General features: G+C 42.9%; 1 protein-coding gene across 3 annotated transcripts in view; it reads right to left on the bottom strand.

Moving 5' to 3' along the window:
• The window catches only part of MINDY4B (MINDY family member 4B), a 1,400,689-nt gene that overhangs the window by 1,174,127 nt on the left and 213,737 nt on the right, over window positions 1–12,825 (bottom strand). For 2 of the 3 annotated variants that reach the window (XM_044070561.1, XM_044070563.1), the window contains one exon: window positions 11,474–11,653. In XM_044070561.1, coding sequence (XP_043926496.1) covers window positions 11,474–11,653 — 180 coding nt within the window. The remainder of the gene's footprint in view (window positions 1–11,473; window positions 11,654–12,825) is intronic. The other variant, XM_044070562.1, reaches the window with a different exon arrangement.

Genomic DNA, 12,825 nt, shown 5'->3' with positions numbered 1-12,825 from the left:
GTGGCTCTGCTCGACAGGGGCACAGGAAAATAATTTTCTTGGGTAGCAAAAGCCAGGGTACATTTTTGGCTAGGCTTATATAGGCCCTAGGGCCAATAGCCTAGTAACTACCTATGAACCTATGAAATATAATGAAGGAGTCTGTTAGAAGACAGTACAAAAATGTTTAACTGCATTCCAACAGTCTGTCTATCTACTTGGATTACTGAGAAGTGTTATCTGATCATCTCAAGTTCCATCTTTCAGACGATCATTTCAACTCTTATCCAGTGCACAGGCAGTGAGCACACATCGTTAAAAGGTTAATTAGTATGACTTACTGAGAAAATGTGTTATATTGAATAGGCTTGGTTATGTACAAAAAATATCTAAGTCCTTAAGAAAGGTTACATATAACAGCCATCATTCATTTTCTTTATATTTGGGTTTTATCCTACTAAATACAGACTTAAGAATTATGACAGATACCACATGTTATTAGAGTATTTTCTGGATTTTCATATTTATCAGTAACACATGAATATGTTTATTGTAGAAAAAAAGGATTGACTTAGAGACAGAAGGATTCACAGTCCAGTTGTGTTATAAGCCAGTGGCCTGATAGTATCTGAAGAGTTTTTGAAGATGGTGAAAATGGATCATATAATATATCTAGTCACATTGTCCTAAAGACAACAGACCAGGGAATGAATACTGGAGCCCAGATGGAACTGTATTCAGCTATGTAGTCTATGTAATGAATGTGCCATTAAACATAACTGGTCTGGTGACATCCTTCTTATCTAAAACTTGGTTGCTTTCATAGAACCCAGGTTGATGATAAAGTGACCCAGAACTGAAGATGAGAAGATGTACCATCAAATATTTTCTGTTGTTTGAGTAACAACTTACTTTCAGAGTTAAATATCAGCCATATCATACTGCGGCCCAATAGCTGAAGTAATAATTGGATATGACTCTTCTCTAAAGCCTGGCACTAATTTACTGTCTTTATGTAGGAATACTTTTCTTATGTAGGAATACCTTACCATATGAGAAAAAATAATCTGACATTAGCTAGCAATTTGGTATGTTAAGCACAGGATTAAGGCCATGAGAGGTTAGTGAACTGCTTCCTGTACCTCACTGTCCAGAGTTGTAGAACTGCATGTGAAAATGTGTGTTTGGGGGGGTGTCTACTGAATCTAAAATTGCACTGTCTTGCAGTTTTCCTCTACAATGAGGTAAAGAAATCTCTGTTTTAGTTTATATAGCTAACAAGTGAGTGGAAGGCACAGACCTCAACATCCAGTTATGAATGTGAGAAAAGACTTACTGCAAAAACTCTTTAATGGCATAACACAGTTCTGGAATTTGCAACTGTTTTATTCTAAAACTATGGTTTCCTTTATGAAATGCCAGCACTCACAGGTTCTGGTCTTATACTTCCAGTAAGGAGCTAGAAACAGAGGCATGATATATATTTGAGGCTCAGATGAGGCTTCAAAGTGTTTGATGACTACCCAGCCAATGTTTGCTATCCCTTCTCTTAAATGCAGTGATAATCCATATACTGTACCTATAAACTTTTAGTTATGTACTCCCGGCTCCGACTCGGCACGCTTATGCCAAAGAGCGAAGTCTCTTATTGGCTGAACTTACTATATCCCAGGATGCACCACTACCAGTCCCCCAGATCTAGTTTGTCCGCATACATGCACACACACATGCACTGCTTATATAACATTGACAGATGATACAAGATAAAAACAGTAGAACTCAAACCGTTCAATCTCTTCTGATCTCCAAGGCAGGGGGAAGGAGGGTGGGTATTAGGAATGTAGGCGAGATGGATCCCAAACATCTGAAGTTATGGTGAGTACATAACTAAAGGTTATGGTGAGTACATAACTAAAAGATGTTATGTGATCCTATCTCGCCTACATTCTGACTGATGGGACAGCGTCCCTAGCACCTAAATCCTGGGTGGCTCACTGGAAAACACTCCTGAGTACCGTGGAACCAAATGATGCTCGCCCTTTAGATGCCACATCCAATTTATAGTGGGAAATGAAAGTGTGTGGGTTGGACCAAGTAGCCGCAGCACAAATCTCAGAAATAGCGAGCCTGGAATGGAATGCAATAGAGGTAGCCATAGCTCTAGTAGAGTGAGCTTTGACAGATGTTGTAAGTTGTTTATTTGAAGAGGAATAAGCCTGAGTTATGCAATCTCTGATCCATTTGGCAATAGTAGCTTTAGTGATGGTTTTACCCAGTTTATTATCTGAAAAGGACACAAACAATTGATCTGTTTTTCGAATTTGTTGAGTCCTATCTAGATAGAAGCGCAATTGCCTGTGAACATCCAATGTATGCAAGGTGTATTCCGCCTTGTTTGAAAATTTTGGAAAGAAAACTGGTAGCTCTAGAGACTGTTGGAGACAGAGATTAGAACAAACTTTTGGAACAAAAGATGGATTAGGCCTAAGTGATACTCTATCCTTGTGAAAAATCAAGTACGGTGGTTTGATAGATAGGGCTTGAAGTTCTGAAACTCTTCTTGCAGAGGTGATTGCAATTAAGAAGGCAGTTTTCCAAGACAGATATTTCAACTCACATGTAGCAGCCGGTTCAAAGGGGGAAGATGTTAAGGCACGAAGTACCAAATCAAGATCCCACGGAGGCGCAGGATGAGAAACTGGGGGTCTTAAAAGCACAGCACCTTTCATGAAAGTTTTACATAATCTGCTGCTCATCAAAGGTGGGTCTATGGAATCGTGAAATTTGGAGATAGCTGCTAGTTGGACTTTAATAGTAGAGACTGAAGATCCTTGATTAAACAAGGATGTTAAAAATTTCAAGACCTCTGGTATCGGGGCAGTAATAGGGTCTAAGCCTCTGAGTTGAGCCCAGATAGCAAACCTCTTCCACTTACTGTGATACAATTTCTTAGTGGTGGGTTTGTGGGCTGAAGATAAAATGTGAATAACTTCCGGGTCCAAGGTGTGATTTCTGACTATAGTCGGAAGTGGAGGAACCAAGCTGTTAATTTCAAAGTGTGAAGGGACTGGTGCTGTTGTCCCGACTGATGAACCAGAAGGTCCGGAATTAGATCCAAGAACCAAGGACCGTCCAGGGTATATTTCTGTAGGTAAGGGAACCATACTTGACGAGGCCAGTACGGAGCAATTAGAATCATTGTGGACCTCAATTGGGAAGCTTTCTGGATGACTTTGGGGAGGAGTGGAATCGGAGGGAAAGCATAAAGCAGTCCTGTTGGCCAAGGTTGGACTAGAGCATCCGTAGCTGTCTCCCCTTGACACGGGGTCAAGGAAAAGAACCTTTTGCACTTCATGTTTTGTGGTGTTGCAAACAGGTCGCAGCACGGAATCCCCCACCTTTTGAAAATCTGAGCTGCTACTGTTTCGTTCAGAGACCACTCGTGAGGAGAAAGAATAGTCCTGCTCAGTCTGTCTGCTAATACATTGGATTTGCCTGGAATGTGGGTCGCTACCAGGAAGCGCTTGGTAGCCACTGCCCATTCCCACACCCTCATGGCCTCTCTGCAAAGGGGGTAAGATCTGGTCCCTCCTTGTTTGTTTAGATACCAGACCACCGACATGTTGTCTGTGTGGATGGCGATAATGCCTTGAGGGAGAAAGTTGTGGAGGGCTTGTAGGGACAGAAGTACAGCCCTCATTTCCAACACATTGATATGGAGAAATGTTTCGTTTGGAAGCCAAGAACCCTGAACTGACCTGCCCAGACAATGCCCCCCCACCCCGTCTGGGAGGCATCCGTTGTCAAGGTGGCCACCGGAGTGGGTATAACAAAGGGTCTTCACTGATTCAGATTGGATGGCAGAAGCCACCAGCGGAGGTCCCGTTTGCACGTTTCTGTTATCAGTATGTGATGATTGAGGGGGAGATCCTGAAAAGACCATTGTGTCGATAATAGCCACTGGAGAATCCTCATGTGCAATCTTGCCAGAGGAACTAGGAGAACCGTGGCAGACATTGAACCTAAAAGTTGCAGGACCATCCTGGCTGGGGCTTTGGATCTTAGAAGCAGGGCTCGGACTTGATCTTGTAATGTTTGTATCCTTTCAGTAGGAAGGAAGATTCGCATTAATTTTGAGTCTATCTCTGCTCCTATGAATCTTATGCGCTGAGAAGGCAGCAAGACAGACTTTGACCAGTTGAATGTAATTCCCAGGGAAGCACCCAGGAGATGGTGGCTTGTAGGTTCTCTAGTAGTAGATGCCTGGTGGTGGCAGTCAGGAGCCAGTCGTCCAGATAGGGAAACACTTGGAATCCGAGACTCCTCAGGTGAGCAGTCACTACTGCCAAACACTTGGTGAACACCCTGGGGCTGTGGTGAGACCAAAGGGCAGTGCACAAAATTGGAAATGACTGTCTCCCAGGCTGAAGCGCAGATACCTCCTGGACGCCTGATGTATCGGTATGTGATAATAGGCGTCCTTGAGATCTATGGAGCACATCCAAACATCTTTCTCCAACAATGGAAGAATGGATTGTAAAGTGACCATTCGAATTTGGACTTCATGACGGACTGGTTTAGTTTGCTGAGATCCAAAATGGGTCTCAGGTCCCCTGTCTTTTTTGGCACTAAAAAGAACCTTGAGTAATTTCCGGATCCGATCTTGTCTGTGGGGACCGGTTGGATGACTCCTTTTTCTAGCAGCTTTGAAGCTTCTACGGCTGCAATTTCCCTTTGACTGGGTGGTGGGTCCGGGATTTTTTTGGACGGAGGGGGTGGGCGTGTGAAGGGAATGGTGTAACCTCCGGCAATAATCCGAAGCACCCATCTGTCCTGAGTAATAGACTCCCAGGCTTTTAGGTGCTTGGCAAAATGGCACCCGACTGGCTCCGGAGCAGCACAGCCGGGAAATCCCTCATGGAGTGTGGGAGGCTGAAGAGCCACAAAAGGACTCGCAGTCTCCAGTATTGCGGGGGCCTCTGCCGCCTCTGGGACGGCATCTCCCACAAAAATTTCCCCCTCCTCTGCCTCTGGAAGGGGAATCTTCCTGCTGTTGAGGAAAGAATTTCTGTGATTTGCGGAACCACATCTTACCTCCTCTTTTAGCCTTGGGATAAGGCCGAAAGGGAGTGGAAAATCGTGCTCCTACGGCAGATAAAGTCTTTCCCTCCTGCTCATAGCGGGTAAGAGTGTCTTTTACCTTGGGTCCAAACAAAGAGGACCCATCAAAGGGAGCGTCGGCAAAGGAAGACTTGAAGGCCTCCACGAAATGACACAAACGGAGCCAGGCTTGTCTTCGTAGAGCCACGCCTGTGCCTGCCGCTCTGCCCGCCCCTTCGACCGCATATGAAATGAGCCGCATGGACGAGTTAGAAATCGAGCTAAGGGTAGCCAACTGAGAGCTAACCGACTGGGCTAGCTGCTCAGGTAGGTTACCTGAGAGGGAGTCTGAGAGCTCCTTGATCAGATCCCTCTGTAGTCTGGTGAAATGTGCCAAATAATTCAGGGACCTCAGAGTAAAGGCCGCTGAACTCTGGGTGCGCTTCCCGTACCGGTCCATGCTCCTAGACTCCTTATTAGGAGGATGGACGGACGTTGAAGCCTCTGCCACGTCCTGCTGGGTAGCAGATGCCACCACCATGGCATCTACAGCCACGCCTTTCGTTAAGAACTCCTTCTCGGGTGGGGCAGACAAAAATTTGTTAGGGCGAGAAGGCACTGGTTCCACAGTATCTGGATGTTCCCACGCCCTCCGACAAACCAAATCTAGGAGCTCGTCGAAGGGCGGAGACACCCAGGAGGTGGAGGGCTTAGCCCCGAAGGCCTTGAGGAACACCGACTCATCAGCGGAGGGGGGTTTGGAATTCCAGCAGCCTCGTTGCTTGAGGATCTCTAGAATGTCTGCAAATGAGACATCATCCGAGGACGACTTAGGGGACCCCTCCGCATCATCAAGATCAGTGTCCGATGTAAGAGACTCATCGGGGGAGTCTATGTGCTTCCTCTTGCATTATCTCTTCCTTGGGGGCTCCTCCGAAGACAACTCCGAAAGACCCTCAGGAGGAGGGGAACCCCCAGTGGGGGTAACCTCAGGCCCCGGGGCTCTGCTGTCTAGAGACAGGGGAACTGCCATAGACCCAGTCTCCATGCCCAGGGAAGGTGCCGGTAAAGCTGTAGAGATGGCCAAAGAAGATTTGGCCAAGGCACTCCTCATAGCTCTGAAGGCCGGACCCCCAGAATCCTGGGAGGGTCCAGTCGCCGGAGCCATGATAGCAGACGGAAGTCCCGCGGCTGAAGCCCCGAGAGGGAGGCTTGGAACCGACTGCATTGGTCCCGAAACGTCACCCCCGGGCCCGGCCGAAGAAGTCCGTGTGCTAAACTCCGACCCGAAGGCCGGGGTTAGAGTAAGGGTCGGAGCCGACCCTAGGATCTCTACTGGCTCCGTCAGCACCTGCTCCGACGGAGCCGAAGCGGTCGGAGGAGGAATGGCAATGGAATGGGCTATCGGCGCCGAAGCCAAGTGGGTCGGAGCCAAAACTAATTTCTGAAAGACTGGGGACTGGAAAAGTCTTTGGAGCACCCTGTCTATGTCCGAATCTGACATCCTTGATGACCTGGAAGAGACTGAACGGGTCCGAGTAGGCCTCTCCAACGGCTCCAAGGGACTAGGGGACCGGCTCCGAATCGACTCGATAATTATCGGCGCCGAAGGAGTGTCCAAACCAATTTCCATCGGTGCCGAAGAGGGTTTCGGCACCGAGGAGGAAGTGTCTGAGCGGACAACCTTCATCGGCTCCGAGATCAGTGGAGCCGATGAAGGTGACCCGCCTCTCGATGCCCCAGCCATCGGCTCCGAACCCAGAGGAGTCGAGGCTGGAGGCATCGAGGCAGACCGTTCCGCCCTCGGCTCCGAAGTCCATGGAGCCGAAGGAGAAGCCTGCCTATGTCTTTTGGCGGTCGGTTTCGACGGACTGGTCGGAGCCGATGCCCTTTTCTTCTTAGCAGGAGAAGGAGAGGAAGCTAATGCCTCTTCAAATGAGGGTTTAATAAGGCCTTTTAAAATAAGTTGATTTTTCCTCTCTTGGAGGACCCTCGAGGAAAAAGCGTGACACACGCTACAGGACTCCTGCAAATGTTTGGCGCCCAAACAGTACACACAGAGAGAGTGGTCATCTGTTATCGACATTTTGAAACTGCACTTAGTGCACTTCTTAAAACCTGAAGGCCTAGGAGCCTGTGACATTATGGCAAACAATTTAGTGAATAACTAGCAAAAGACAAAACACACTAACTATCACAGAAAAATACTTTTCTTTTTAAATCAAGGACTGTCACAAATAGAAAAGTATGACTAAAAGGATCCAAGAACCCCTAAAAAAAATAAAACGGGACTTGAAAGACAACGGACTGACAGGGAAAGGCCCTTCAACTCAAATGGGACCTCTAGTCAGACAATACACAATCACCACACAAATATTTTACCACAAAAAATATTCACTCATACACAAAAAACACGAGATAGCTGTTAAAACAGCTTTTTGTTGAATTTTAGGAAATCCCTGACAGGAAAGTAAGTGAAAAAACACTACTTAGCTCAGCCAAGCTCGAGACCACGTCTTTGCTTGTTAGCGGCAAACGAGATCTGGGGGACTGGTAGTGGTGCATCCTGGGATATAGTAAGCTCAGCCAATAAGAGACTTCGCTCTTTGGCATAAGCGTGCCGATCAGTCAGAATGTAGGCGAGATAGGATCACATAACATCATGCAAGGTTTTAGCAAATGTTGCATGGCTTCATCTGCTATCAGCCTCACTACTAAAAATATTCCCAATTTAGAATACAAGGAATTAGATGAACTGTACTATATTAGTAGATGGAAAAATAGGCTGATGGTAAGTCTGCTATTGGTAATTTGAAAAATTATAGTAAATGTTTGAAGTCAAGGGTCATAAGGATCCTAGAGCAAAGTTAGGCTGCTCATCAAATCCCAGCATGGATTACCATATGACTCACTAGACTAACCTGATATAATTCTATAACAAGACAGCAGTGGAGATAAATAGAGGCAAATCTGTGGACATATTTAAGCAGACTGAAGAAAAAACTTTTGACTCATAACTACAACATTTCCAAACTATGCATAACTTCTTCTTCTTCTTCTTCTTTCGGCTTTTTCCCAGTTAGGGGTCATCACAGCAGATCCCCTGTCCGCTCATGATTGGCAGTGGAGTTTTACGGTGTCGAGTTGCCAGCCCGGTGCCCAACCTTCCACAGAAGGCACACACACACACACACACACACTCAAGCCTAGGGCCAATTTAAAGTATCCAATCCACCTACAGCATATCTTTGGGATGTGGGAAGAAACTGGAGCACCCGGAGGAAACCCATGCGAACACAGGGATGACATGCAACAAAAATGTTATACAGCAGGAAACAGAATTTGGTAATTATGGGGCTGTAAGAAGGCAAAATGGAGAGAAGCAGTGTCTCACAGAGCTTGGTCCAGAGTTCAACCAAAGGTACTTTTCCATTATCGGGGCAACAGTTAGAACGTGCCAGTCTGCAATGAGTGCACAGATGATAGAAATCATAACTGTCTAGATTTTCGAAAATTGTCCATATTTTGGTCAGATATTTTTGGTCTGTTCCCATAAAAATTGGGCTTTTTGGGCAAATCGTTGGGGATTTATGTCACCAAATAATGACACATTTGAGTGTCAGCCTTCCTCTTCATATCCTTCAAAAGTGGATGGTAATACAGCATCTTTTATTCTAACAGCGTTCTACGTAGACATGAGCAATCACTGAAATCTGTCCACTTGTAATTTTTTGGTATTGTCCAGATTTCTTCAGCTTACAGGATGAGAAGTATGTGTACAAGTCATATAAGTGTTCAAGTTGCAACATATATACCAGGTATTCCGGACATAGAAAAACTCAAGAGCAAAAAATCAGGAGCCATGAACCACGAAGAAAACCAGTAGGTCATTAATCCAAACCTTCGCTAACAGCTGTGTGATCATTGAGCTCTGCATTTTAGATGTGTTCTATTATATGTAAATAGTATGGGTTCCTAAACATCATTTTTCCCATTAATTGTTGAAAGACGTTACTGTTCCCTGAAAGTATATTAAATCAGGGTGATTGGCACTGGTCGGGATGTGCGAAGCAATACTTTACTTTCAGTTCGGATAGTCTTATTTTGTTTGAAGTTACACTTTTAGATAAGCAGCGAAGAATATTGGTGTCATTTTATTTCTAGTTGTGAGACATGAATCACAGTCAAATACTTTACCAGGCATGTTCCACACCTGTGGGTGTTGCAATTATCCTATGTTTCATACTGTAAATTGTTTTTGTGGCAGTAATGGAGGAAAAATGAACCTTTTGAGAGTTAGAGTTCAGCATATGTTGAAAAGTTGCCCGGTACCTTTTTATTGTTGGCTCTGAAATCTGTAAGGAAAAGTTAAATTACAACGGTCTAGTGAATATCTTAACTATTGTAACATATGGTATAAATAAAAATACCTGTTCAAGTCATATGGTGACACTGAAATGGACCCTATGGGCTAACAGCTGCGTGATCATTGTGGACTTAACACGTTAGAACTGTTGCCCTGATAACTGAAAAGTACCGAACCAAATTTAATGTGTTTGGCCTCATACAAGTATAGAAAGCTACAATAACCCATTTTATGATGACACTATGGCTGTGGGGGAAGAATCACATGGACAGCAAATTGGGGAGGCACCTAAGGAGACTAGAAGTATGACCAAGCAGGTAGCAATGTCATTTCAACCTTTCCAAGTATATGGAGTTTCACCTGGGGATTTACAGTCAAGGGTAGGTTAAACAACTGAGAGATATTATTTCAAAAATGTTTAACCATTCAGTGCAGAGTAACAATATTGTGGCAAAAGTAAACCCAATGATGGATTGCATATCTAGGGAAGGAATTACAGTCAGGGAAAGGTGACAATGCCCTTCTATCAGTGGCTGTTTAGACTACAGTTAGAATAAATCATGTACTTCTTAAAGCCATGTAAACAGAATGAGTCACAGTGCTAAAGGTAGGACCTAGCCACTTTTGTGAGCAACAAACTCTGCTTTGACCACCACATATCCTCTGTCATTGGGAAGGCCTACCTCACCCAATTGATTATTAAGGGCATCTTCTCTCGCACAAACGCAGTCATCATTTCCGCCCAACTAATCCTTCATCAGGTCCATACTAAAATACAGTACACCTTTTGGTATGTACCACTCCAAACAACTAACCCAAGTTTTAAAAAAAACGAGTGGAAATCAGAGGGATATGTTGCACAAGTTACCCAGGGTACACAAAAGCCATGTCTCTTTTCTTACCTTTTAATGACACCTTCATATGTATACCTGCCTACAAAAGTGTAAATAAGCAAATCATGCTTAACTTACTACATATTCAAAGAACCTAAATCAATACTGCAATATAAACAGGACTTGTTGCCATGGCAGATATCTTCCCAAAGAATTCTTCAGCTCTAGAATAAATTCCCACTTTCTGTAAAGCAAAGAACACCCCTTACTATCTTCAAATCGAACTTAGACAATTGAATGAGAAACTGCAAATTTATCCCAGGTCCAGCCCTACCATCTGTTATGGACAGGGGGAGTAAGTAGGTGACTGCATCAGTAAGACCGCATTGCCCACCCTTCAAAAGACTTAACTGATATATATATATATATATATATATATATATATATATATATATATATATATATATATATGTGTGTGTGTGTGTGTGTGTAGATATATATATATATATATATATATATATATATATATATATATATATATATACACACACACACACACACACATAATATATATATATATATATATATATATATATATCACAGTAGCAACCCATGCAGCTATGAAGACTTTAAAAAAATTGGGTTTCCTGCAGTGAAATGATGGAAGTGTGGAAGGCAGCTGCCCTGGGACAGCTGCAGTAATTTGGAATATTAAACAGACTCTCATTTTTGTCTCTGCTGGCTTCTTTACTTAATGTAGTGCAGAACAATAGAAAAGGCCAATGAAGAGCAAGTATAGCACTATAAAACAGTCAACGACATCATCAGACAGTGCTAGCCTCTCATACTGCCTGGGAAAATATAATGCCAGCTTCCCACAATACTAGTGAAGTTGTACTCTGATTAACAAGCATGTTTCCTCCAAAAATCTCATCTTTGTCTAGACAGCAGTCTTTAATGAAATTACACATTATTTAATACATATGTATTTTACTATAATATAACAATGATGGAATTCCATAGAGAAATTCTAAATAAACATTTATCTCTACTTTCAGCCTCGGTCTACTACATGCAAAACAACATTTCATTTCTCTGATACACTAAGATTCAAAAACAGCATGTTAGTTTACTTCATCTTTTCTTTCCATGAGATGAAGTTTCAGTCAGTGGTTAGGTGCAGTAAAGTACTTACCATGGCCATCTCCAGAGTAATCGGTAGCCCTCCCAGATCTGACGAAATGCTTAATGGCTTAGGAAGCGAATAAGGGCTGTAAGTGGATGGAAAATGCCCTGGATTTTTATTAGATCCTGTTTGAGGTGCCCCAGTTCCATCTTCATTGCCATCTTCAGATTTTTTATCAGGATATTTCTGCTAAGAAATAAACATCCAAAAGCATTTCTGTAAGTAATAAAGTTTCCAAAATAACATTTATATAGACCTTATGTATTAGTTATACAGTAATATATGTAGAGCTTACAGAGTTGCACAAAAAAACACCTATATATCTTACTTAAGTGATAACTGACTTGCTCCAAATGAGTGAACCCATCTTCAGTGGAGACGCAAACAAATTATCCAATAGCAAAGCACAGCCCATACAAATTAGTATGATACTTGTAAACTTATGTGATAAAGAAAGCATTGGTAAAGTAAGTAAATGAATGATTATATTGTCATTTTCAGTAACACCTACAGGTCATATACACACACTTACACAAACACACACATGTGGATACACAAACAAACTGAAAGAACTGCTGTTCATTCCAAAAACTACACTTAATAACAATAACAGCAAATCCACAAAAAAAAAAATTAAAACTCATCTGAAGTAACCTCAGATCGTACCGTTATGAGGTTCATTCATAAAATACTACAGTGGTAAAGAAAGTGCTATTACTCCAGAATGAAGTTAAAAAAAACAACAAAAAAAAAACCATTGAAATAAAAATAAAGTAAAAACCAACACACAAAAATGGATAAATGAAATAAGACAGGATATGGAGGGGTGTTTGCTGAACGTCTGATGACTATAACTGTGACCCTCAGAACTGTGGTGCTACAAGTGTAAATGAAGAGAATATATTCTAACTCCAAGGTTAGAGTATCCTGAATTATTCCCTCCTCTTCCAGTGTAGTAACTCTCCCTCACATTTTCTCACTGTATGTGTGTGTGTGTGTGTGTGTAGATATATATATATATATATATATATATATATATATACATATGAGTAGGGAATGCATTGCACAACTTGTGCCCATCATCACAATCCTTGTTCCTAGCCTTACAGCTCAATATTTCAAGATATATTACATATCTAAGTCCCATACTGTCATGTATGTATATATGTATGTGTGAGTGCACAAATACATTATAGCCATCCATCCATCCATCCATACATCCCCAACCCCTTTTCCCATTTTTTGCACATGGGGGTTGGGTGTTTCTTCAACAGTGGCAATCACCTTCAGCCAAGTTTCACACTGTCCGGTGGCTAGCCCTGCTGTGGTTGTTCTTCCACACCACACACTCACATGCACAC

The sequence above is a fragment of the Protopterus annectens genome, chromosome 4.part1 (genome assembly GCF_019279795.1).
Source record: "Protopterus annectens isolate FY-2018-M chromosome 4.part1, PAN1.0, whole genome shotgun sequence".
Lineage (NCBI taxonomy): Eukaryota > Metazoa > Chordata > Ceratodontiformes > Protopteridae > Protopterus > Protopterus annectens.
Note: the sequence above shows the minus strand (reverse complement) of the source record. Positions and strands in the feature narration are given on the sequence as shown.